This window comes from Gallinula chloropus (genome assembly GCF_964237585.1).
Source record: "Gallinula chloropus genome assembly, chromosome: 1".
Taxonomy (NCBI): Eukaryota; Metazoa; Chordata; class Aves; order Gruiformes; family Rallidae; genus Gallinula; species Gallinula chloropus.
This window is the reverse complement of record NC_140085.1, coordinates 132307988-132335308: the sequence shown is the minus strand read 5'-3', so window position 1 is coordinate 132335308 and position 27321 is coordinate 132307988. Positions and strand designations below refer to the sequence as shown.

General features: G+C 42.7%; 1 protein-coding gene across 1 annotated transcript in view; it reads right to left on the bottom strand.

Annotated features, from left to right (window-relative positions):
• The window catches only part of VEGFD (vascular endothelial growth factor D), a gene marked incomplete at its 5' end in the record, with an annotated part of 30671 nt that extends 9192 nt beyond the window's left edge, over window positions 1-21479 (bottom strand). The window contains 2 exons of the mRNA XM_084279616.1: window positions 3289-3499; window positions 21390-21479. Of these exons, the coding sequence (XP_084135742.1) occupies window positions 3289-3499; window positions 21390-21479 (301 nt within the window). The remainder of the gene's footprint in view (window positions 1-3288; window positions 3500-21389) is intronic.
• Window positions 21480-27321: the final 5842 nt, after the last annotated feature.

Below are 27321 nucleotides of genomic sequence, written 5' to 3'. Positions count from 1 at the left end.
TGCAAAAGCACACTAATGATTAACAGATTCTGGTCAGAGGGTATTAATACTCCTACTGGATGTCAGCCAGCAAGCACTGTTTCCAAAATGTCTCATGAAATCCAAGACAAACACTCTCACACCTCAGTACCATTGGGGGGTTCAAGTTTGAATAACCGGAATATGAATTCAAGCATGATTTATCTATTTAAAACACTGTGGCATCTTTCAAATACTGAATTGTTGTAGACTAGCAATTGATTTTAGACTGATATTTCAAATTCTGACTGGGAGAAGGAATAATGTATTAACTGACTGAACCAGAGGGAGAAAACAGTGACACTTCCATTATACTATCTCAAGTGACCAGTGACAGAACCCAAGGGAACAGCATGAAGCTGCGACAGGGGAGGTTTAGGCTGGATGTTAGGAAGAGGTTCTTTACTGAGAGGGTGGTCGGGCACTGGAACAGGTTCCCCAGGGAAGTGGTCACAGCACTGAACTTGACTGAGTTCAGGAAGCATCTGGACGATGCACTCAGCCCCAGACTCTGACTTGTCTGGCCCTGTGTGGAGCCAGGAGTTGGACTTGATGATCCTTATGGGTCCCTTCCAACTCAGGATATTCTATGATTCTGTGAGTCTTGTTAAGAGGTGGCCCTGCTTTTTTTGGCTTTCTCTTATCTGATTCAAGTTTTGGAATTACTCAAGAGTCATCAAAGCTTGTGCTTTAAGTTCTACTTAAAATTATGAAAAACATTTTTCCTGTCTGCACCCCTCCAGCAGGCTTCTGAAAGATCAAAAGCAACTTCTATACTATTAAGAACGTTGTTCTGTGTTCCAATGCAATCCACCTCCCTACTATTGTGCAGGCAGAGCATGCGTTTACAGGGAAATTCAGAAAAAAAAATCAAAATAAAAAAAAAATCTGAAATATTTTTAATTTGCATGCTATACTTTGTCTTCAGATGAGTATTCATTTTTTTCTTTCCTACCCTACTCTCCTTTTATTATTTTAACATATTCTTCAATGAAGTGTGTATGTTTAAATCAGTTTGTTTATTCCTGCAAAGTCTAGTACTGCACAAAGTACAAGGAATATGAGCTTGGGGTCTGAATTCTGATTCTACAACCCACATTGAGAGAAACATCACTAAAACCCATAGCATTTTCTACAGTAATGTTAGTCTATCAAAACAGCAATCTAATCCTAGGCCTTAAAATAGAAAATAAAGCGTTTGCCAAACTCATTAAGGTATGTGCATGTAATCACTTCAGATGTCACTTCAGTGAGTGTAAGTGGCGATGACCTTTCCAACTGCACGCATCCTCATGTTATTAACCACTTCTTTAGCAGAAGGTCTGCCATACAAAGGGTTGGTCAGAGAAGTGGGTGTCACATTTTGTTGAGAAGCACCATGGTCACCCTGATGATATTTGTCCCCGATATAGACTCCAGCTTGAAAGCTCTGCAGCCCTAGGTGAGCTGAGCTGCTCGGGGGAGGCAGTGGTTAGATGAGGTGGCATGAGCTTTCAGTGAATTCACTGTTTAAGCTCTAGAAAGGACGAACAAAGTCCTGAATTCACCCTGCTGCAGTTTGAGGTGCCACGGAAGATGGTCTAGTAGTAAAACAATGAGGAGCCTTGAGCCAGCCCTCTTGTCAAAGCACTTTATTAAAACAAAACAGATGCCCTTGGCAAAAAGGTCAATGCTTAATGACTGGAAAGGGTGTGGGAAAGAAATACATGTTTAGAGGCTTGGTTTTTTTTTTAAAAAAGAACTTAGGTACCTTGAACATTGTAAGATATTAGAAGAAAAGGAGTTTCTGTCCTGGGATAGTTTCACTTTGGGTGGAAAAATGGAGACGATGACCCAATAGTTGGGCTTTTTTAACTTAAATTTCAGTGACTTGACTTTGAATCAGAAAACTGACATCTCTGTGTCTAGAGTTAGACTTTTAAAGGGAAACTAGGAAGCAACCTAAATGCTGTTCCAAGCAGAAAATTACATCTCTATGACTATAGTTGTCTGACTTCAGTACCCGAACAGTTACCTTATTCTGCCATTGAAAAATCCCATTGCAATATGTGCTGCCTCAGTAACACTTGGTAAGATCCTTTGCTGTCTCACTGTTTGGCAAAAGGAATATTTTAATATTTTAAATCCTAGTGCTTACTAAATGAGCAATAGTAAGCTGAGAATTACAGCATTTGGCATTGATAATTATATAGATACGGTGCCGTATAGATTTCTAAAGATATGCAAACAAAATGTTTAGCATTAATTAAAGCCTTCTTAATTGTTCATCCAGTGGGCATCTGGTTTAGCTTTTTTGTGTACAAAATTTCCATGAGAAGATCAAAATCCTGCCTGTGACATTAAAACCCCTTTCAGACTGCTTCTCTGAGCCACAGCACAGAAATGCAGACCTGAGTGCCAAATTAAAGCCTCTGTACAGCTGTAATTCAGCTGAGTAATGGTGTGCAAATGTGGCCATGGCTATTGTAAAAGTGGTATTGGAGCAGGATCAGCAGTATCTGATCTCCCCGAAGGAAAACTGGTATGATCGTACCTCCTCTGAGTAAAGACCGAACGAAAAAGAATAGCTTGGTCTGTCCTTCATTAGGCTACAGTGAAGCTTGGCTGTAGGATATCCATTTGCAGACCAAAGCAGAGTAACTGATTATTATACATCAGTGAACATATAATGCCTCTTCAGCCTCTCACCTACAAGGAACAATATTCATCATTGCTCCAGGTGAGGGAACCAACACCGCATTCAGGTGTTGCTTCTTTCAAGACCTACTTCTTCCTGCAGTAAATTGAGATGAGGGCAATACCTCCTTCCTCTGCCATTCCCACCCAGACACTGCTGCTGATGCAGTGTCTTATAGCAGAGCACACCTAATAAAAAAAAGAAGAGGAATTTCTATTGCTGTAGTAAAACCTGTTTGTTTCTGCCAGCCAATTCTGAGATTTAGCACGATGCTGCTTGGCCAGCCCCTCAGCCAGTCATTCTGATGTGTTCTTTGCATGTTGACTTCCCTTCCTTTCTGTGCACTGACAAATCCGACCATAATACATCTTGCCTTTGGAGAGCATACAGGGAACAGTAAAGCTTGGCTATCAAGCAGGGAGGCGTATGCAGGCTGTTGCCTGACATTTTTTCATACAAAGTAATTTTCCATGGATGCCCCGTTGTTTCCAGTATGAGTGTATTCTAGGAAACCCCTGGTATTTAACCCTTTATGGCACAAGAATCAGTGGTCCTGAAGCTGAGATCAGACTAATCTGCAAGCCTGTACATACCTTTTAGTGTATCGATGTCATAGAAAGCAGCAGCGAATCTGGTGGAGCGATGTGATGCAGAGCGGGAGTCTAAATTGGCCAGACTTTTGAGTTTTAACCTGCATTTCCACAGCTTCCAGTCCTCAGAATGAGTGATGCGAAGCAGCTCTTCCAGGCTGGATGCTCTCCTGATCTGCTGTTCTGACCGCTCCAATGCTGACAGAGATGTCCTCTGGAAGGAGATGGAGGAGTCAGAAAGCTGAGACCTTTACAGCGTGTCCCCAGTGCAGCACATGGAGCACTTGTACAAAAAGGCAGCACATGACTGAGGACAGCTTAGATAGATTACCTGGGAAAACAGGAGTACACAGGGATGTCTTGGGTTTTGACAGAGCTCGGCACCAGACCGATCTGCAGGATTTGTTCCTGTATAAATTGGGAAGGGGAAATACTAACTTCCTTACCCTTTCCATCACAGTCATTAGCGCTATTTGACCAGTGCAGGCTGTGGTCCCCATATCCCAGGTCCTCAGGGAACCTGGCAGACACTGATCACATCACCATTGTTCTTGAACTGGCCAGCTACACCAACATGAATGCCAGGTCACCTCTATAAACAACCTGAACAAGTTCATCTGGTGAGCACAACCCATGTGCCTTTGTGGCAGGCCACCTCGGGTGCCCAAACAGTGGTGGCAGCCATGAGACATCGCTGCAGTGGCAGGTGATACAGCTCGTAGGTGCCCTAAGTGCGTGGGCCAATCCACATGACAGGCAAACACCACCCACGTTCAATGTGCTGCAAAGTGTGGGCTGTATCTGCCATTACCCATCCTGACTACCATTTGGGTCACGCTCAAGTCAGCCTAAGTGGCCTCAATCCAGCCTCAGTGCCGTGGCTGTGCAGCAGTGACAGTGCAGTGCCCTGGGTTTGGCAAGGACATAGCAGCTGGCTGGGGCTAATCCATGACACGCAGCCATTGTATTTTCCACCTGTGTGATGTACGTGACCATTCTTCACTTCCACAGAAGAATGCTCCCTGCAAAGACCTACCCCATCACTTTAAAGCCGTTATTCATTTTAAAAGTACCTGTTCAACAGAAACCAAATACTGCACGGTACCCCGTAACAACACTGGTTTCCTTGGCAGCTGCTTTCCAACATCTGTGTTTGTGCCTTTGTCAAGGCATGTAGTGTTTGTTTCCACTGACTCACCAGATCTGCTGAAAACTGTTGCCTCCAGCACAAGTAAAAGGTTATCTTTGCGAGCAGCTGCGTTGCGCTGGGCTGGTGCTCTCAGCTATACTCTCTGGTCATGCAGCTGATTGTACTTTCTGACTTGCAATAAAGGGCTACGCTGCCAGCTTTCATAAATAAAACAGCAGGGTCCTTAACGGCAAAGTCAAAACATAGGAAGTCGGGGATGAGGTGTGTAGCAGGCCGCAGCCTGAGCCAGTAGCAAGCGAGGGCTCTGTATGGGACCAGGGAAGGGGTGGGGAAAAGGGTCACCTATAAGAGGAGCATTTTTAGATGAGATCTGAAACCCAGGAACCGACTGCATCTGTTATTTGTCATTAAAACATCTGTGGCATTTATTTTGCAATGATACAGATGTTAGCCTGTACTTCCAGGCCAAGTTCGTTTTTGGGTAATTACCTTCCACTGACATAAAATCCCCTGTGTAGTTAACTCAGAATAAGTTATTTGCTCTTCTTTTATGCCTGTACAGAACATTGTATTGTGTTCTAGGAAGCTGCCATGTTTCATTATAGAGATGGCTGGTTTTCATAGGTGAACGCTTTCTCATACATTTCATATGTGGTGAAAACTGGAAAGCCTGTCTCAATACTTATGGACAAATAAGTCAGAAGGCATGTGAATACTTAGCACCAGTAACTGAATTTCAAGATATATTCGCAAACGATCTGCTCAGAATTTTGCTTATTTAGGAGAGCTGAAATTCAGTGTGAGGTCAATGCATTAAGGCCTATTTGTTCTAAAAACCACAGCTTCTTTTCACTCCCATTCAGAAACTGACTCCTTGCCCCTACAAAATACATGAGTACAAGTCCAGTGCAGGTATGTTAATGGGACCAAAGATGCTAAAATTGAACTCCATTGTGATTTTTTTCTCTCTCTTTACAGTAAAAAAATGTTCTAGATGAATCAGCATCCAAGACTTCTAAATCAGATTGGAAATACAGCAAACCTGTAAAATGTGATGATGGTATTCTGTAAATTAGAATACCTGCACTTCTTGTAGGGATCAGTAGATTTGGACTAGATTTTCCATTTCTTTTACTTAAATATCAGGAGGTTTTATTAATTATTATCATATGAGTGAAATAATCTTTAAATCTAAGATTAAAAAGAACAGAAAATGTATACATGCATCCTTATGGTATGAAAAGATCTCTGGGCTTATCTAAAGCAAAAATTTGGACTGCTTTAAGGATTCATCTATTTTTAAATCTATAGAAGTTCCTTAATGTGGACTGTATACACTGAAATGAACTGACTTGATGCCATCACCATTAGTATTGCATAGAAATAAGAATAAGTAGTGGAAGTAAATTCTATACCCCAAAATACATCACCAGTAGGATTTAAAATGTGGTCATTAAAAAAAATGTACCTCTGAATTGAAGCATCATAGTTGTCTACAAAGCCTGCCTGTGTATGCAGGTTGTTTCTTCCTTTACTGTTTTTCATATATTAAAAACTTGAGGAGGGCAGTCATATGAAATGGAAGGAGCAGTGCTCATTACAGAATTCCCTCTGCAGTCATCAGGAATGTATCCTAAATAACTAAAATATGATTATCCAAAACTCACACAGAGCCCTTGGAACTGAGTTATCGCTTCTTTGTCAAATTCAGCCCTACTCGGTGTTGCCTGGGCTGTTCAACCCTGAAGTGAATCTGTTGCCTCTACTCTCTCCACATTTCCTAACACTTATCCAAGTTCTGCAACTTGATGGGAATGCCAGTTGCCTGCCAGCACAATGCCAGAATAATTGCCTTCCTTCTGATATTTTACTTCTTCCTGGAGGGAACAGATTTTTACAGCTGATTATATAATTTCTTCCCAGGAATCCCTATCCAGTAAAGAATTTCCTGATGCCCTTTCCTGTAGCAAGAGCAGCATTGAGATAAAGTGCCAACTCTCCTTCTGAGCACTGCTGACACTAGGCAAGACAGGGAGTAGGAGGCACTGCTAGATTTTAAGGGAGGGATGAATCCCAGATAGCCGTAGGTTTTTACAGTGTAGACATGTATTTTGTCTGTAGGTTAGTCACTCTCAGCTCTCTCTGTAGCCAAGACAAAGACACTTTTAGAGCCTGTTTCATGCACTCTCCCACTGCAGCACAGCAGCATTAATAACACATGGTCACGAAATCTTTCTGAAGCATTCATTTCTGATCATCCTGTTTTGAAAAGAACAGCATCAAATGAAAACATGGAACCTCTTATGCGCTCTGATAATGCCATGGATGACATGGCATAGGGCTGCTAGCACCATGCAGATGTGGAGACCTTTTTCGCGTGCTGCAATTTAAATTTGAGCCCTGTTTAGATAATAGACAAACATACCATGGCTGACTGAATAGCCCCCACACAGAACAGTGCAGCTTTGCACAGGAAGATGAATAAATGTTTCAACATGTGAAATTGGAGGAAGGTGCTAGGTTCAACAGTGTCCCAAACGTATCCCTCATGTAGTGATCAAGGACGTTAAAATCTTGGGGAAGCATATATAGAGGTCAAACTTCCACTGACATTTTTCGGAGATCCAGCCCCTCACAAAAAGCAAGGGAAACAGAGCTGCTGTCTGTCTGTTTCTCCTGATTGTAACCCGCACATGCACATGCTATTTCCCACCTTTCAGATACCCCTACATCCCTTTTTTAGGCTTTTTCTGATAACTGTAGTCCTTTCATTCAGGTTCCTCTCCCATTCTCCACTCTGTTTTCATAATCTTGTACTGCTTTGATCCCACTGTGCTTTTATGTTGTATATTTTCACCTCTTTCCCCCTATTCTGCCAGGCAGGAGTGCAGTAAGACCTATGTCAGGCTGAGCTTTTGGTTCACATAGGTGGCAAAATTGTGATCTCTGTCCCCAGAAAGCTTAAAATATACATTAAGTCTTAAGAGAGAAGGAAGGTAGAGAAGGAGGCATTGCAAAGGGCCAGGGCAATGTCCTTTACATGCTCCTAAAATGAACTAATTTACCTATGGACCCATATGGCTGGAAAGCTCCAAATGCCCTTAACTTTCAGTACCCATAAATGTACACCCTGTAGTCAACCAAATACATAATGTTGTTGCCACAAGAAAAGTTTGCTCTGAAGTCATCAACAACAAATATCAAAGTAGTAGGTTTAAGTAGTTCATTCGTATCTTTTCAGCTAACTGCTGCTCTTAATATAAGTTTCTCTGAGTATCTTATCCGAATGGATCCCATAGCCGGAGATAAAAATCAGTTTCATATTTAAATGAACTTGTATGTTTTTTGTAACACTGACCTCTCATATGTTCCAAAACCATTCTTCAATTCAGAGAGGAATATCTGTTTTCTTCTATTTGGACTATGAGCAATATCACTGACTTCAGGAAATGATAGCATAGGTTAGCATTGTGATTTTTGGATAATTACAACTTTTGATCTTCCAAAAGAAACCATAATGGGCTATCTATCTTCTTCCTAGCAATCTCAGATGCCAGGAAAACCCTAAAAGTAGTTAGCATTGGAAAGGAACAAGAGAAAAAGCAGTGGTACATTCAGTGGCCTTTCCAACCTTGGACGCTGGTTTAAATCAGACATTGAGTTCATTACCCCCTTGATTTATGCTAGTCAAATATTTGGCTTGTGCATCATGTCATACAGACACAGAATCCCACACATACTCTGCACTGTTCAGACTAGGCCCCTTCTTGAGAACTAGTATTGTCAATCTCCTGTCAGGTGCTGGAGCTCAGCACTTTGCACTTTTTCTCCGCAAGCTCCTACGTTTCTTGCCTAAGAAAAAACAGCCTACCCTTTTCAAACTCATATCCAAGTGAGTCAGCACAACCCATGTTTGAAGAACCCCTTCTTTTGCACGTGCCACTCTTTCCAGCCTGACACAGAAGTTGTGTTTCAGGATCTCCTGGAGGCATTTTGAACAACAGAGAAAGGTCAGCTAAAGTCCTAAATTTCTTTGAGGACCTGTAGCACAAGCACATGCCTAGGACCCAGAATTAATTCTTTTCAAGGCCATCAATAACTATCCGTATGTTTTGTTTAAGAAAACAGGCGCAAAGTGAATAACATTTTGTGTACATGAGAAGGCAAAAATAAGGGTTGATAGAAATCCATATTTTTCTCAATCTGAGAATAGTCCTACTTACATTCCACCCTGTACTCAAGCACACGCACAGACCCAGGAAACATCCTGAAACCTTACACAGATGACTTCTTTTCTTAAGCCCCAGCCTCACAGTCCTTACCCGTGGTGGGACATAAACCTCTGCTTAAAGCTCAACAAGTTAAGAGCTCTTCCAAAAGATAATGTTTTTCTGAATTAGGGTCATGGATACTATTGTGGCAAGTGCTGCATAAATACCAATGAAAATCTTCAACATTATCACTGTGTCTGGGGCCAGGACAAATGATAAAGGAACCTCTCAATAACCTTGCACTGGTTTATGATCCATCTTCTCAGTGGTTGAGCAATAAAAAGATGACAACAGCTTTATCTTGCCAGGGAAAGCAGATCGTAGCTGCATAACACAGAGTGAAGATTCCCTTAATGCCATTGTATCACAAACACAGTCAAACAGGTTTAAGATAAATTCAGACTAAATCTTTCAAAATTAACCAATCTGGAGGGGAAAGGGAGGGAAGCTTCATCACAAAGTGATGGTACTTGGGCATCAGCGACCAGTGCTGGCAGCTGTTGAACCTTTATGTGAGTGCTGTGTGCTTGATGCAGCAGTAGTGGCCACATTCAGTTCAAGAGAAGTCACGTAGAAGACAGACTCGATGCAACCAGAAGTTGAACTCCCCCCAGTTCCAGTGCTGCCCAAAGAACTAGACTCAACCAGTTTAAATGCTAGGTAGTTGATTCATTGCCACACGGACATTTTCTGCTGTGTATGTATGCTACACCTGAAAACAGCCTCCTTTTCTTCTGTGAGGCATCCCACAAGGTGTGTTTATGACAGTGTGTGGTGGATCAGCCCCAAACACTGGCTGAGCACCACACGCTGCTCACTCAGTCACAAAGGAGAAAAAGACAGAGGCTCAGTGGGTTGGAATAAGGACAGTTTCTGACAAAATTACCTTGAAAGGAGAACAATAACAGCCCATGGTAAATATCACTTAGACCTAGTAATAACTGAGTACCTTATTGACCCGATGATAACAGAGTACTGCACCACACAAGGACCTGCAGAACACAAGGACCAACCGAACACCCCAGCCACACTCAGACTGCCCTGGAGGCACTAGAAGTGCCCCTCCCTAACCAACCCCTTTTATGAGGGAGCAATGTCTGCTGGTCTAGGAACAGCCCAGGCTAACTCAGCTCACCGAGGCTGGCTGCTTGGGGCTGGCCAGAACCAGGACACAGTGTATGAGCTGATCATTGTTACTGCCTCATCTTGCAAAGATAGAGTGCCTACAGCTCGCTGCCACCCCACAATCATTAAAAAGAAATTAAAGAAACTCTAATCTATATAGGTGATTCACCTGACTGAACATGAACTAGTTATCTGAGAGTCTCATTCTAATTAACAGAGAAAAATAGGTTAATTGGATGCACGTTCATCTCATCTGAAGTCTGTCAGATAAACTGCCTCCAAACTGACTCTCTCCGTTGACAGTAATGGAGGAGTCAGCAGATCACTAGCTCATCTGTAGTTTGGTGACCTGAATCCTGCCCAACTGAGAGCCATCAGATGAGATAAAATCCCTTCTCCTTAGCCAAAGCAGAAGCAGTTTGTGAGGGACAGTGATCTCAGGTACACAAATATAAACAACCAGAAGTATAACTACACCAAGGCCTGAAGGGCCCAGGACTGGCTGAAGGCCAGCACTGACAGCTCCCTTGACAGAGGAAAGAACTTCATTCCCCACTTCAAAGCAGTAGGGTGGCTAGCCAGCTGTGCTGTGACTCACAGCACACCGACAGTGAGCTGATGTGAACAGGGAACTGCAAGGGAGTTCCTGTGGAACACTCTTGTTCTCTCTTGGCAGGAAAATAAGGCAGCTCCTGCCATTGTGAGGCCAACACAGAGATCTACATGATGTCTGAAAGTCTCTTGTTAGATCATTTTCCCAGTGATGATGACAAGCTTGTGTGGAGTCTCTGCAGTAAAAGGAACTCCTTTTGAGATTTTCATCATTATTATTACTATTTTTAACATTACTGTGGCTCCAAGGAGTATGGGGTCAGGTACAAACACAAAATAGAAAGACGATCCCTAACCTGCATCAACAACCAAAGTAACAGATGAGAGGAAACAGAGGAAGGCATTCATCCCAAGGCAGTACCAAAGGAACGCTGAAAATATTGCTCAGAGTGACGAGCCACAATTTTGAGATAGCAGGGGCCCAACTATTGCCAAGTTTTATCATTAAAAAGATTGTGTGTAGTACAGCATCTTGAATCCTTGGGGTGTTGCATAAGGGATAATAAAATCATGAGGAAACCTTCTGCAGTTTGAAAACATCAGGCTTGAAGGAATGACTTACAGCCTTATCAATGAGCAACTGCATCATACCATGTCTGACTCATATCAGTTTGCACTAGTTTTTCTAGTATTGTATTTCATTTCTGAGGAGAAAAGAGCATCTTCTTTTCAACACCTTTTAATTCTCTGTCAACTATGTACTTCTGATACATGAAGTCCCATCCCTGACAATGCCCTCTGGGAGCACAATTGTCTTTGCATTATTACTGTACAAATATGCTTTTCTAAACTGTACTTAATTTATTATTGCTGAAATAATCTGTTTTTAATTGTAATGAATGTGACCAGAGAGAGACAAAACTGAGATATTTTGACTTCCCACTAATACTGTTCTCTGGAACATATGGGCTTCTCATGATATTTTTCAGTGCATATTACAGGGTTTACTCAGAAGTGTGGATGAAGCCTCAGGAGCTTGCAGAACTTCATCCCACCTTCAAATATTGATTGTGTAAACAAATAACTAAATGTCTTCTAATACTTAAACAAAAGTTCAGGTTCTGTCTGTGCAGTCTCTTATGCAGACTGGACATTCCCTTGATCATCACGGTCACAGCATCAATAACGTGAAGGGACATGCTGCTCATGGTGGGGTCAAGTTTCGTTCCGGCTGTCACTTTTTGAAAAGGATCTTTGATGCTTTCTCCAGTGAGGATTGTATTGAAAGCATACAGCTATATTGTCCAAGTAGACTGCAGAAAATATGCAACTGGCTGACTTCTTTAAAGGACTGAAAATAGCCTCAACAGTCTTTCCCAAATATAAAATTAGTGATGACTGTGTTACAGTTGAGAAACCCTAGTGTTGCATAGTCAAAGTTGTTGAGGTTTTGGGTCTTGAAGACGAAGTAGCAGGGCAGCACATTTAGTTTTCCAAGACCCCCTCAGAAAACTGAGCCTTGATATACCTGCTAACAATATCAGCTTTACAGCTGGGCCAACTACTTCGGTATTTTCTGCAACTGCTTTGAAGGAGGAGTCCATAGAGCTCCGACCAGCAAAGGCACATCAGACACGCATTGCCTGGCTATAATGCTCAGCCAGCCCCTCCTGCTGTGCCTGCAGAAGAGGAAATGGTACTCTGCGTGAGAACCCTGAAGGTCACCTTTCTACCTTCACCAGTGCTTGCTGGCCCAAATAACTGTCAAGGATTGAAGAGTGGGCATGGGAAAAAGGCTTGTGCTTCCCTCGGCCACAGCCTAGGTGAGACCTCTCTGCTATCCCTTGAGTTAAAGAGTGTTGGCTTTGGCCATGTGCCCTCTCAGGAAAGGGTGACTGTGGTCACACCACTTCATCCTGAAGTCCCGTGTGTCATTGCAGATGGAAGAGGAACTGCATAGATGCCAGTCCTGTAAGAAAAGCAATGGAGAATGGCCAGAACACAGAAAGAAGGACCATCAGACACATTTACTTGTGGGTTTGGGAGGAACATGGAACAGTAGAACTAACAGTTTGACCCAGGATTGCATGAGGGAGCAAGAAGCTGACAGGGATACATTCATCTGAGACTGTCACAGTTCTCACAGATGCACATGTGATGTTTAAGGGCCTCTTTTGCTAAAAACTTGTCATCTGAGCAAGACACAAAACTGGAGGCCAAGCAACTTCTAGACTGCTCCACCTCAGATGTTGTGTGGTATAAAGTTCCCTCCCCTCTTTTGGAGTCAGACTCCTCGGGCTCCAGCCTTACTCCAAATGAAGACAGGAGACTTAATTACCCATTTCCTAAGATTAGTGGCGAAGGTAGTGATAAAACTGCTTCTAGTTTAGCTGAAGATCGTATGTTTTCATAAGTCCTACTAGCTACTCTACAATTCCAGGAGAGCAGCTATTTATAATTCAAATGGGCTTTGCAATTAGATCATTTGTGGTGCAACAACAAAAACATGAGATTTCTTGAACTTTAGTAGCATGCTCATATAATTGAAATCCTCAGAAATGAGACATTTTAGTTGCTCTGTTCTGAACACTTGAACTGAATGAACTGAAATACTCAAAAGAAAGACTGAAACAAACAGAATTTTACATGGTTTTAAAGTGGCAACATAGATCTCAGATGATTTAATTTTTTTCTTTATGTTCAGAGCAATCAGAGACTGATAATATTGTATCAAAATACTTCTCACAACTATATACTTTTGGCTAGCTAGATCTTTACACCAAAATGAGGGAGGGTTTCGTTTTTTTCAAGCCAGCACATATTTTGGGAACCAACTAAAACTCTCATTAAAGAAATCTTCCTTCCCACAGCCAGGTATTTGGCTGTCATGGGAAACATCCTCACAGCAGCTGAAGGGTGATTTTGAAGGTAACAACATTCACTGGGCATAATTCTGTTTGCAGCGATGGAAAAGCCAGGTGTGTGAATGTCACATGGAGTTTCTTCCTGTTCAAGCCTGCTCACCTACATTGAGAGTTTACCATTACGTCCCTCCTACAGTGATGGTGTGGAGTATATTTGCTTGGTCAGTGAAAGGACACAGATGGATTGTCATAAAGGCACAGGGTGGTAACTCGCTGGTATGTGCCAAAGGCTACTGACAGCTCTGGGAGCCTTGCAATACTTTCTGTGATTGTTCACATTGCCTTATATTGCTGCAGTCTGTCCAGGCAGTCCTGATGGTCCTGTACAGAATGCAGCTAGAGATGTTGTGTAGCACTCAGCTCATCACAGGCAATGTTAGCAGCTAGTGTAATGCTATAACAGGGTACACATGTCAAAAATAGGATGTTGTATGTGTTTACAAAGAGCATATCCAGTCTGTAGTCACTTTCTTTTGATATTTGTCCATTCTTCAAAATTCACTGGGGTTCGTGCAGTGATTTTGGAGTGGCTCAGTAGCAGAGGCCTGAATGAAATCAAATGACTATATGTTCCTTTAGTACTTGAAAATATTTTTTAATGTGATGAAGGTTCCTCCAGTTAATGCTTTCATTGGTTTCTGGTTTTGCCCCAAGACACTTTAATAAATGTTTTGGAAGTGTGACTAGCCAATTGGACAGCCAGGTTTCAAAATGTCACTTCACAAAGCAAAAGCTGTTGCCAATACTGAATGAACTTATGTTACCCCAGTCACATGCACACACTTTCCTGGAATTGTAATTTTTCTTAAGTAATATTTCCCTAGCAGTTCAGGAAAGTATCTTAACGTGGTTTCTGAGTCACATTGCTAATTAAAGTGAAAACTTTTGCCTGTGTGTATGGCTCATTCTCTGTGTGCAACGTGACATATGATATGGTAACATGATGCACCCTCTTTGCAATTCAACCCAACTCAAATATAGTTCATTCCAAACTACATGCAACTCGCGACCGCGCTGCAGCGGGTGACAATGAATTCTCCAAACTAAACCTACACACTTCCCATCGGCAAGCACAGCTCAGCCAAAGCCATCCTGACTGACATGCTGACAATAAGGAGAGTGGTCAACCCTTTCCAAACTCCCGTGTCACCCACACTGGATTGCTGAATCCCTTGTGTTCACCTGCTCGTCTGTTGCACTCAGTATGATACTGCTGAAGCAGCAATGACCCTGCGCGGCGTTCCACCCCTACATGAGTGGGAGCATACTTTGAATCACATCTGGGGGGAAACAGAGACAAAACAAACCCATGCAGAAGCTCTTCAGGAAGCTCATTTTTTTCTTAACACGAGCAAATAAAAATATGCTGCTCAGTTGTTCTGCTGTTCATTGAAAAAGAAGTCCTTAGGTGTTTCACAAGGACATCAAAAAAGAACAAATTCTGCTTGGTGTTCCCATGGGCAAGTGGGGGCATAGAGCATTTTGTCCCCCATTCTCCAAATCCTAAGAAGGGTAAGGGAGATTTCCAAAACATGCTTGGGAGTTAGGGAGCAGGCAGAGGAGATAAAGGACTTGCGCACGGTGGGAAGAATAAGGAATTCCTAAGGAATAAGGGTTTCTTTAGGAAAGATATCATGCTGAGTTTGCTTCCCTGCAGGAAAATATCTTGGGTCTTTTTTTTTCCCACAGCAAAGCCTGGGGTGACATCTCAAAGCCGAGCCCTAGAAATGTGAATGGCCAATTTTGTAACCGCCCTGAGAGAGGTCTTAAAGAAACACAGAGCTAACTGTAAAAAATAATGCACTAGGTTTTTAATGGGAATAAGAATAAATGTATTACCAGCTACAACAACTGAGCCTTACTTGTTTTTCCCATGTACTGATACAGTGCCCACAGGAGATAAGACACAAGTAAAACTTTCTCAGCTCTAGTCTGGAGTAGGGACAGCAGCAATCAGAACAAAATTTGCAGACACGAGAGCAGAGGCCTCAGAAGCCAGACTCTGCACCATATTTATTTTTTCCTCCACTTCCAAGCGTGCTGTTTCTCTGCCTCCCATGGGAGCCTGCATCAGTGCCACCACATCAGTGGTTAGGAACCACGCAAATGCCTGCGAGGGAGAAAGCAGCAGTAGGCTACCAAAGGCAGAAAACAAGGAACACTTGCTGAGCTCAAGCTGATTGCTTGCTTTGGTTGACTTGTGACCACAAATTAACAGAAAGTTGCTCCACTGCCCTCTGAATCTGTCTTCCTGTCTTCCTTTGGTTTCACCATTTCAAATGTAAGCCAGGACTGATGTCAAAGTTTAATTACCGCTGTCTTAATTACCAACAGCTGACTAACAGAATGTATTTCTCAAGTGCTGCATCTGATTAACCTGAGCAGCCTGATGTACTCTTAGGGCTCTGCTGTATCCTCAGACATTACAATCCTAGCAGAGATGGACTGGAACAGAAGCTGGAAAGGGTTTTTTTTGCTAATTGTCACAAGTGAGAACTACTCTTAATAAAGTAGTGTTGTGTTAGTAGTTTCCTTTTCAAATTGATAAGAGCCAAGGACAGATGCCTTGTGGTATGGCAACAATACAGAATTGTTCTCTTATCCTTGACTCTACCTTGCCAAGGCAGTAGCAGATAAACGAGAACAAATTGGCTTTCCTCTCAACCTCCCGGATAGCTTCCCACTCCTGAAGGAAAAGGACAGACCAATCATTTCTGCAGTTCATTTTCACACCTTTCTAGCTTATCGTGCCTATCAGAGATGGTAATCACAGAGAATCAAAAGCAGCAGTGACCAAGCTGAGATAATAAAACCCTTCTGAAAACCACAGTTTCGTAATCTTTATTTAAAAGATTTGAAAGGAAGCTGGACGTGAGCTTGAAGAGCCTATTTTAAACAGAGAAATCGCTTCCAACAACGCTTAGATGTGCTTTTTCCAGCTATTGAGCAGTTTGCTGTGCTTTGACCTTTCAGGAAGATAACCCACGAGACAGCAGATTTGTGAGAATCTCTCTTTTCTGGAAACTGAGCAACATTTGCAATCAGTTATTAAAGTACTATCTAGATCTATATGAAAAACAACGTCAGTGGCAATTACAGAGACAGAAGCTTAAGTCCGACTCTGCTGCCCAGAGCTCCTTTGCAGAGCACTGTCTTGGTTGTACAGACAGACAGACAGGCTGCAGCTTTTTTTTTGCTTGTTTTTTTGGTTTTTGTTTTTGTTTTTGTTTTTTGTTTGCTGGGAGAGGCACAAAGAGCTTCTCAACTCCTTCCACAAAAGGCACGATGGCTCTCTAGGCCTGAGGGTCATGGTGAAGTGCTGTTTTGTTCTCACCAGTGGACAAGGACTATGTACCAGCTGTGCTTGGAAAGTGGCTTCCACCTCTGTCCAGCTCACAATAAGAGACTGCTGCATCTAGGAAAATCTGTTACAGAAAAATGACTAATCAAGGCTGTATTAATATTTGGTGCGGTGCAGAAGAAAAAAAAATGAAATGCTTAGCTGTGAAAAAGGAATGTGTGTAACAGCCATGTTTGTGTTTAAGCATAACTAAGCCCTCACTCCTCTGATCAGAAAGCAGGCTTCTGGTTTGATGATACTCCACAGGCTTATCAGTTGTCACTTTCTTTCTAATGAAACAAAGGAGGGCTCACCATGGGGAGAATCACAGAATCCCAAGGTTTTAAAAGACCTTTAAGATCATCAAGCCCAACTGTACTCTACTAAACCATATCTCTAAGTACCTCACCTACATGTCTTTTAAACATATCCAGGGAAGGTGACTCAACCACCTCCCCTGGCAGCCTGCTCCACATCCCGACAACGCTTTCAGTGAAGAATTTTTTTCCTAACATCTCATCTGACCCTGCCCTGGCACAGCTTTGTGCCATTTCCCCTTGTCCTATCACCTGTCACCTGGCTGAAGAGACCAACACCCACCTCTTTACAATCTCCTTTTGGGTAACTGTAGGTGGTGATAAGGTCTCCCCTCAGCCTCCTTTTCTCCAGACTAAACATCCCCAGTTCCCTCAGCTGCTTCTCATAAGGTTTGCCCTCCAGCCCTTTCACCAGACTTGTTGCCCTTCTCTGGACTCATTCAAGGACCTTGATGTCATTCTTGTAGTGAGGGGCCCAGAACTGGACACAGCACTTGAGGTGTGGCCTCACCAATGCTGTGTACCGGGGCACAATCACCTCCCTAGTCCTACTGGCCACACTGTTTTTGATACAAACAGAAGACTTCTGCACAAACAAAAGGCTGTGAGCCTGTTCTAAGTTGGGCATTACCAGTAGTCTCTTTATCCTGCCTTCCCACTAACCCCATGTAAATAACAGAATGGTCAGAATAGGGACAGATTCTCAGAGATCAAATCCTTCCAACACCAGTTTTGGTGTTGGAAGGCAAAAGCAGCTCTGACAGATCACTGGCTTTTCTTGGCAAAACTGTCGCCTCGGCTCTGGTGGATATAGGACATAGCTCTTTGCATCTAATTTTAAAATTCTGGAAAAAGTAGCCTATGTCTGCTGTTACTCTAGGAGATGAAAAATGTGGTTGGGGGGTGGGGAGGGAAGAGACAGAAAGAGAGACGGTGAAGTCTGCGGTTCCCAAGCTGAGGGGTTCCAAAATGTAAGAGACTGTGAGGACAAAACTTCAACAAGGAATTTTTAAGCGTTTCCTGATGAGGAGAAAAAAAAACCAAAAACCTCAGTGTTCAGAAAACCCATGTGGAAATCTAATTGTTCACCAAGGACTTCATAAGTCAGGCTGGCATCCCGAACGGAGTGGCTGGCGTGTGAGGCAGAGGGCTCCCTGCCAGCCCTGACGTGAGCTCAGCAAAGGAGCCCTGCCTGATACCTGCGCAGCTGCGCTCTCCCAGTCTGAGGCTGCCTGCCACTTCCCATCATGAGGCTGTTTTCCAGTTGTTTATAACCCTGCCAGACGTTAGATGTTCAGGCTGAAACTTTCCACGCCAGATGTCTTCCCCGAAACAATTTTAATAATTTTTTGCTTTCTCTGTCAAAATGGCTTGACCACAGTTGAGGATGAAGCTCCTTCTTCATCCACGCAGAAAGCATTTTCTGTCAGCCTCATCTCTGCAAACGCCTGGCTTTTCCCCGCTATGGCTCACAGATGTGGAGTTTTGACACCTGAAGAACCTTTGTTGGTCCAGATGTGTCTACTGCTATCTCTGCAAAAATCCACCCAAACATAAAATCCTCTGAGAGCAACAGGAAAGACGTGCCAGGACTTAGCAGCCAGATGCTCAGCAGACGGACCCTGTGTTGATTCCACTCCACCCGTGAGTGAAGCAGGACATGGGTGCAGGCCACCACAGGTCCATCCCATGGGTCTGAGAGCTGTGGGCTTGCCCTTCCTCAGCCTCAGAGGTCAGGAAACCAAGGAAAGGAAGCTGCCAGATTCGGCTGCAGAAGGGAAAGGAGATGAACACTTATGGGCAAGTGACTGAGGAGGCTGAGAGCATCTGGGGAGACCAGAACTAGCAACTGGGGTGAGGAAAAGGAAGACCTGACCACAGAGACAAATTGAGAAACCAGGGATTCAGGTGGAAAGTGGTGACCCATGGTCAGACATGACTGGAAAGGAAAAGGGCCCCCTAGGGCTGTATCTGAGGAACTGGGTCTGAGAGAGAAGCAAGACATCACCACCCAGGAGGAAGCAAGTGGGAAGGAGGGCAGCACACAGAGGACATGAACCAGATCCCAGGAGGGAAGCTGAGACCCTGAATCTTGGAGGTTAGAAATCACTGGTCAAATGCTTGGAGAGAGGAAGGAGAGCTGGAACTGACAGGCAGAGGACAACTGGCCTCAGCATGCACATGGCGGGAAAATGGAAACCTGTGCCCAGAAAAAGATGGTGTTTCTGAAGGGTTGGGAAAAGCCAAGCACAATGGAGACACTTGCTGAACCACTGCAGCCTGTACATAAGATTTCTAACTTTCACGCCACTAATTAGGATATTTGTGGAAGGGGAATAAGAGAGTATTTAAATCCTTAGCCCCCTGAAAATCCACCGTGCGTGATACCACACTGACACCACCTGATAGTTCAAAACATCGTCAGGTTTAAAACTTCAGGTGCCCCAGGCAAAGCTCAGCTAATTGAATTCATATAACGGTGGGAGAGCGGACTGCTGGTGGTTAACCCTTCTTGGGTCACATTAATTGCATACTACCTGCATCCTGACTGTGTAGTTTTTATCCAGGCAATACTGACATTGATCTTAATGAACTTGAAGAAAATAAGGCATGGCAGGTGAACACAATACAGAATTTCCATCTTTTGCAAATTCAATTTGAGGTACAATAGGTAAGCACAGGCAAAACCCTGTGTACCATTAAACACTGTAACATGAAGGACTTTTTGTGGGGTATATCCACAAACATACATACACAAAAGCCCACAGGTCACAGCATGCTAAAAAAAAAAAAACAACAACCAGAAATCTTACATGCTGTGTAAAACATTAAAAGAGAAATAATTAACATCTTAGCCAAAAATCTGTCTACACAGAAAGAGCCAGAAAAAGTGTAAAACCGGTCTTTTCCTGCGGCAATCAGCGGCCAACGCATGTGAAACACAGCCCTTTGTAGTATGATCTGCATGATACCTTCAGGATACCCTTGGAAACTAACAGTGATTTGTTATTACATACAATATTCTGTGGCTAGGCTGGCTTCTTGAAAGAGCTAGCTAAATTACAATGGAAACCATTACAGATGCACACATGTTGGACGGACAATGCTATCACAGCAAGGGATCTGCAAACCAGTTTAAATTAGCAAGAAGAGCTCTTGCATTCATTCTAGGCAAAGTGCAGATGGCTTCAAAATTTAATTAAAAGACTAACTAGTGGTTTACTATCATGCTCAATAAACTTGGGTCCCGTGCGAGGACAGAATTATCACCACTGCCAATTACACAATGGTTTAGTAACCTATGTCAGAAAGCACTTTCTGGTTTAAATAAAGTGTGATTCCTGTATGTAAGAAACCAGTGATTTGCCGTGCAGTTCATAAAGGTAACGTATACAAGAGTGATTAGAGTGGTCCGAATGCCTTCGCAGCACTGATTGCTGAGGTTGTAAATTAAAAGCTTGTGAATGGTGAGCGGGCAGAGGGGTGAGTCGTTAGTCATGCCGAGGCACACATCACTCACTCCTGCTCACTTCTTGTGCTGGCAACAGCAGCCCGCAATTAGGCACTGAACCTAGCATTTCTTCCCTAAAACACAGGTCAGCACGCAGTGCGGTTCGCAGGCTGGTGTGTGGTCATCTCTTGCAAGCGGGAGGTTTTCCGAACTGAAAACAAACGTGTTAGCTTGTTTTGCTCTGTTAGTGAAAAACAAATAATTTGTTCTGGACCACACACCGAATTAATCATTTTTGGACACACTGCACATGTGGGAACTTGTTCCAGTTTTTGTTCTGATTTTTCGACATGATTGTCCTGGATGTTCTCACATTGATCTGAAAAATCTTACTCTCAAGGTGAGGCTTCAGCTTACATTTTGTTGGATGTACTATATTCAGAGGAAAGGTTATTTCCCAGGCAATGTGCTCTATTATTACTACTTGCTGCTTATTTTAAAGTCCTGGGTAACATCTGCTGATAAAACAAAAGAAAAACATTTCTCTCATTTCTGGCAAACAAGTGAACAACAGATGAACACGTGTTTTTACAGGAAAATTTTCAATTCCATGATACTAATTCCTCCGATTCTAACTATCTGAAATTAAAAAGTGTATTCAACAAGTATTCTAAATCCTCTGGCTTGCAGTTTTGTTTAGATTTTGCTTTTATTTTGCATGGCTGACACTAAGAGAACTTAGGAACAAAGTATACAAGAAGTACTTAAGTAGTAAGGGGGTGTAAAATATTAACCAGCAAATATGAATTTATCTTCTTTATAGCTTCTCCTTTCCTCTGTGGCTGCTAAAACTAAACCATCACAAAATAAACCCAAACACTAAAACAGCAAAAAGACCACCACCTTGCACATTAAATGTGCATAATCCTGGCAATTTGAATTATTAAGAATACCAGTAAATAAAGATTACCCACCTTCACAGATCCATTTTCATAGTCGGATCCTTGCAGCAGATGTAGAAAAGAGACTATGAAAATATTCACAGTTGCCCACGGTTTGTACATTCTGATGTTTAAAATCCACGGGGTTACTACGCAGTCGTTGTCATACAGCCAGAGGCGTCTGTTTCGAAATGCATTTCTCTATCAGCGAGACAGAAAAGAAAAGCTTCCAGATTTTCTCTTATAAACTCACAAAGGGTTCCAACATATGAGAGTAAATATCTGGCTCTTCGCTGCTCAAAACAATTGTAAGTTCATCTAGAGAGTGTCATTTCTTAGAGCAGATTTTAGATACACTTGAAAGACAATCATGATAAGGATTTAAATAGATATGTATCTGTGTATATACACGCTCACAAGTGATCAGGTGTGGATTCCAGTTAATGAAGTTATATCTTCCATCAAGACAAAAAGAGGCATTGAAAATCCATCTGTGGTCCAGAAAATGTAAAAAACCTGCTCTGTTCTGTGCTCCGTGTTACAGCAGCCTGTTGAGATGGTAGTGTAATGGCCAATGTTTTGAGCTCGAGAGCTGTAATCCAACTCTGTATTAAAACTTTTTTCACAACCTTCATGGAAGCTTGCAGAAGCATGTGTCTTAAATCTGATACAGACTTTGGCAGCAACGCAGTCAAATTTTGGCTCTAATCCCATTTTGTCCCTACCAATAGCATAGCAGTTTTTAAACTAACTGATGCAATCTAGACTCCCATTATTTTAAAGAAGATTACCCGAAACATGAAACTTCAGCACACGTTCCTACACAGCACACATATTTTAAGTTACTTCTTTGAAAAAAAAAAAAAAAACAAAACAGAGAGAGAGAGAGAGAGAAGGGGAGGGAGAGAAAAAGAGGAAGACTGACTTTCTTTAATGTGCTCTATCTTATGTGGCATAGGGATTTCTGAATAGATTTTAAAAAGGAAAGTTAAAAACTGTCTTGAATGACAAGCTGGATTTTTATTTTTTTAATGAAAGTTCATGAAGCTACAGACATAAAAGAAAAAATAATCTATTTTTTACAGCAAAACACAATAATTTCTGCCCCAAGAAATGCATGCATTTTCAGTGTTTATTTCCACTGTTTAAAACTGAAAAGGAGATCTAACATTTAAAACTATATCACAGGCAAAGGCTCTGATAATTATGCATGTTAAATCCATTTTGCTGTGCTCACAGAATGTAAGAGTGTGTTCAGGAGAATATTTCCACTCTCACGTGGCTCAGGGTTTGCAGAATCAGACTCTACACTTGTTAACATAAAACGGCCATGTATATAATATTTCAGAGCACTGACTTCCTACCTCTGCTGTCCAAGCAGTAGCTCTCTTAAGTACAAGTTGTGCTTCTGCAGCTATCATTAGCTTGCTTAATTTCTTCTTAAGTATTTGACGCAAATGGAGAGAAGATTATTTATTAGAATCCAGCCTTTCCAGCTGTTGTCAGATAACCGAGTCAGCTGGCTTTAAAACCATATGTGTAATCGCATTATTTTTTAGCTTTCTCCTTAGCCACTGGCTTTGTGAAGGCAATCTATTTCTCATTGTTTGGCTTCCTCTCCCACCCAGCCTATCCTGGTTCGTACACGGACAGCAGGGATTTCACCTCTGAATAGGGTGTAAAGAAGCCCCTCTCTCCCCATACCTGCTTCTGCCCCAACACCTTCCCACACCCAGGCTGCCATCGATAGTCACACAGTTTCACAGGCCCCACCACTCTCCAAGGGGACATTCTGTGCTTGTACCACAGTTTACCATAAAACCCTTCAATTATTTCATTCATCATTTTTAATTAACATATTACCTAATGCTTATGTGCAGTCACCTTGACCTCGTTTAATGTCTCTGTTTCCTTCCTGATACTAATATCCATTTCCTTGCAGGAACCGAAAAGCCTGCTGAAGAAAATGCATATGCCTTAGCCTTGGGACCACTGCTTCAGCAGCAGGGACAAGCACAAAATAACCACTGGAGACTCAGGACTGTGCAGCAACATCTTTTGATTTCCTGGAGCTAATTGGAGAGATGGATCCATCCATCAGGATCTCTTATTTATGGGATCATTATTTGAAAGACAAACGCAGATTCAAAAAGCAGGCGAGAGGCAGCAAATGCCCTCCAGCCTGGTGAGTGGGGTACTTGCACAGCCTGTCTCCAGCACAGTTCAGGGATGAGCTACCCTGTTCCCCTGGCAGGGCTGGTGCCAAATTTCACCAGCCATTCCAGGCACCGGGAGCAAGCCTTTCCTCCTGCCTTCAGCCAGACTGCTTCAGTCCTTCTCACAGGCATCACCACTCCGCTTCATAAGTTGGCAGGAGCAAGGGAAAGCCCGGGAGCAGCGCTGAGGTTTCTAAATACCAGCTGTGGAATTTCTCCCATCAGCCCAGCAAGTGTTTAACTACTTACACGAAGCAAAACAGCAAAACAGGAGAGTGAGAGAAGCACTTGTGGTGGTATGTTCTGCAAATCAGCAAGGAAGGCACGTTTCTGAGAAGCAGAGCTCAGGTCTCTGCTCGAAATCAGGAAGGAAAGCAATTCAGACCCAAGGGGTCTCACACCCTCAGCCTTATGGTGAGGGTGGCAGGCTGCCTTTCTGCTCTCTTGAGACCAACAGGCCATACTTACAGGGCTCTTGGCACTGTAGCACCAGAACATCAAGACAGTTTGTTTTGGAAATGTCGATGGGAAACACCTCAGTAATAATTTGTGTGTGTTTCAGTTCATCACTGTTACCTAACTCTGAATTACAAATACATTTGGAAAGACCAAGCTTGCATCTTTCTCAAAGCAAACCATTCATGAGAAAAGTTCACCTACCTCTGGCTTCAGTGGGCTTTTTGACAGGAAGTCCCAACTAACCCTCAGACACTAAATCAAACTTGTTTACAGGAGTGACAGATGCGGCAGGCAGGAGGCAAAAAATACCTTGTCTCTCCCTCAGGACTCAGGCACAAAGACTAGCAAGGAAGGCAAAAACCCTTTTGTGAACTGCAGAGCACTTTAAGTCTAGCTCTAAGTTGTAAGCAAAGGCAAAGCAAGAGAAGTCAGTTGGTAGGACAGCAGAGCAATTCTCATGAGGGATTTCTGGAAAAGTGTTTTCCCCATCTACCTTTTCTGTATTGCTCTTGTCTTTCTCCTCCAATTCAGGATACAAATCAGTGCTCCCTCCAGCACCATCTCAGCCCTATTCCTCACAGGTTTTTTAGGATTTTTCCTGCCTAGTGCCGCACTGAGAACAATTTAAATACTTTTGCATTGGAACCCAAAACTCGGAAGTATGTTGAGATTATCTTGCAGGCTGCCTGCCAAAAGCGATGAGCGGACTTGCTGTCTGATCAGACACCTCCTAGGACTATGCCTTATGTTTTCATTGAACATATGAGCACAAGTTAACAATACTCACATTACAGTTTCATGTTTTATCTCAATTTGCTATTGTAGAACCACCCACTCAGTTCTGTGCATGGCTCAGATTTGTATTTCCTTTAAAATCTAGCACTGTTTAAAAAAAGTACTTAAAATCTACGTGACTGTTTACATGACTCGGCTTTTGTAGCTGAATAAGAAGCTTCACTGACATCAACAAGGCTAAATACTGTGTAATGAACTGAGAATAGAAACATTCCTGTCACCTTTGGGTGAGCAGCTGATAGATTGATACTGTGGCAGTGAGTCAGCCCTTTGCAAGAAGAGCTTAAAATTTTTTGCTGTGTTAAGCCTGTTTCAAATATTGCTAAACACGTCTGCAGTGGGTGAATATGGATGGAAAGAAGTTTAAATACATTCATCTCCAAACATTATGTATAATTTCTCAAACAATACTTTCAGAACGAGTCCGTAGCCTAAAGTAACAGTCTCGCAGCCAGCGCACAGAAACCCTGATTCACTGATTCCCACACTCTGCTTTTGTGATGTAAAAGAACATAAAAAAGACCCAGAACTTGGTAGATATTCCTAAGAACAGATTCATCATACTGTCTTGGTACTTTCCACTAACTTTTGTGTTACAGTGTGCAGACCAATTGCAGCTTATGTACCAGAACTTCTTGCCAAGTTTGAGCATGGCACAATGTTCAGGGAAACAGCAATTTGCAATGGAGGTCATTAATTATTTGTAGAATGATTCTATGAGCAGACCTGTACATTCCCTCTAAGTAATCCTCATACAGAGGAACTTTTGTTTTCTTGAAAATTACATAGAAAAAGGAGAATTGGGTCAATTGTCTCAAATATTGCAAACAAGAATCTTAGTTTTAATAAGACAATCATGGTGCAGCAATTATAAGTAACATTATTACATTCATTGTCAATTATTACATTAAAACTTTTTTTTTTAAATAAAGCAATATTTATTATAATGGCTACTGGCATCAGAGAGTTCTGTCAAATAGCGGAACGTTTGAAACACCCCATTAACTGCTCAGCTGGCTTGATACAGAATATGCAAAATGCAATCTGCAGACTCTCCGATTCAGAGAGCAACAAGGCTCTGCCAAAGCTATGATAGCAGAGCCATGGGGACAATACCAACTTAACCATCCACCTCCAGGGGCAGCCCTCATGCCAGCAAACCACTGCCACTTCTCATAAGGTTACACATGTTACCCTTGAATTAGATAGCCTAATTGTCTACTCGCTGCAGCAAACCTGGAGCTCAGCACAGGCTGAAAAACCTGCCCAAGAAGCAGGCCAACTCAACTGGGTGCTGTGCCTCTACTGTGCTCCAGGCTGTGGTGGCTGACCTGCTATCCATACCTAATCTAGCTAGCTGAAAGTTCACTAGGGAATGTTCACCAGCTACAAACACACCCTTGGCTGAAGGGCAGGCATACTCTTAGCTTTAGCAAATATGAAACACAATATCGGAGAATCATAGATTCATAGAAATATAGAGCCATAGAATGCTTTGGGTTGGAAGGGACCTCAAAAACCATCTAGCCCTACCATGGGCAGGGACACCCTCCACTAGGCCAGGTTGCCCAAAGCCCCAACCTGGTCTTGGCCACTGCCAGGGAGGGCGCAGCCACAGCTTCTCTGGGCAGCCTGTGCCAGGGCCTCACCACCCTCACAGGGAAGAATGCCTTCCTTACATCTAATCTAAATCTGCCCTCTTTTAGTTTAAAGCCATTGCCCCTGTCACCATTTGAATTCTCAGCCATGCTACACTGTGACCTAGCTCAGAGGAGGGACACTATTGTTGATGGCATGCAGCAGGAGAGGCAATATCAGTAAAAAATAGTTCAACTTTTGAGTGATGAACACACCACTAAATTTCTCTGCCATTGAAAGGCTCTGCTTCCATCTCATGAAGAGCACAGTTACCTTGTTACCCATCTGCAGCTCACATTTGTAATACCTAAAGCCTGGAAAGATGGAAAAACACCATGGGGATGGATGGTGTGCTGAGGGACAGGTTTAACTAGCCCAAATATGAAGAAACTGGTGTTTCGTTGGCCTCAGTGCTTCCTTTGTGTCTGTTTGTGTAACTCCAACTTCTAAGGAGCCTAACCTACATGGCCCCTGATCCAGAGAGCAAAACTTCTCTGGATTCCTGTAATTCATATTTATCTACAACAATGGGAGCATTGTGTCTGCTTGTCTTCACATCCATCTGTGTTTACATAACTGTTAACAAGGGCACAACTGAAACGATAATCAAACTTTAATTACAGAGGCAAGTAATAGCATTCACAAGCCTTTATAAAAGTCACAAGTGAAATAAGTCCTCACTTCTTTCTGCAGAAAAATGAGGCAAGCTAAACAGAAAGATAAAAGAGGTCTCAAGGGTAAGGACAAGAAAGGGAAAGAAAAAAGGGAAGAGAGAGGGGAGAGAAGAAAAAGAAGGAGAGAGAGGAGTAGGGAGAGAGGAAGCTCTGACCGGGAAACAGATGGCATCCTTCACATCG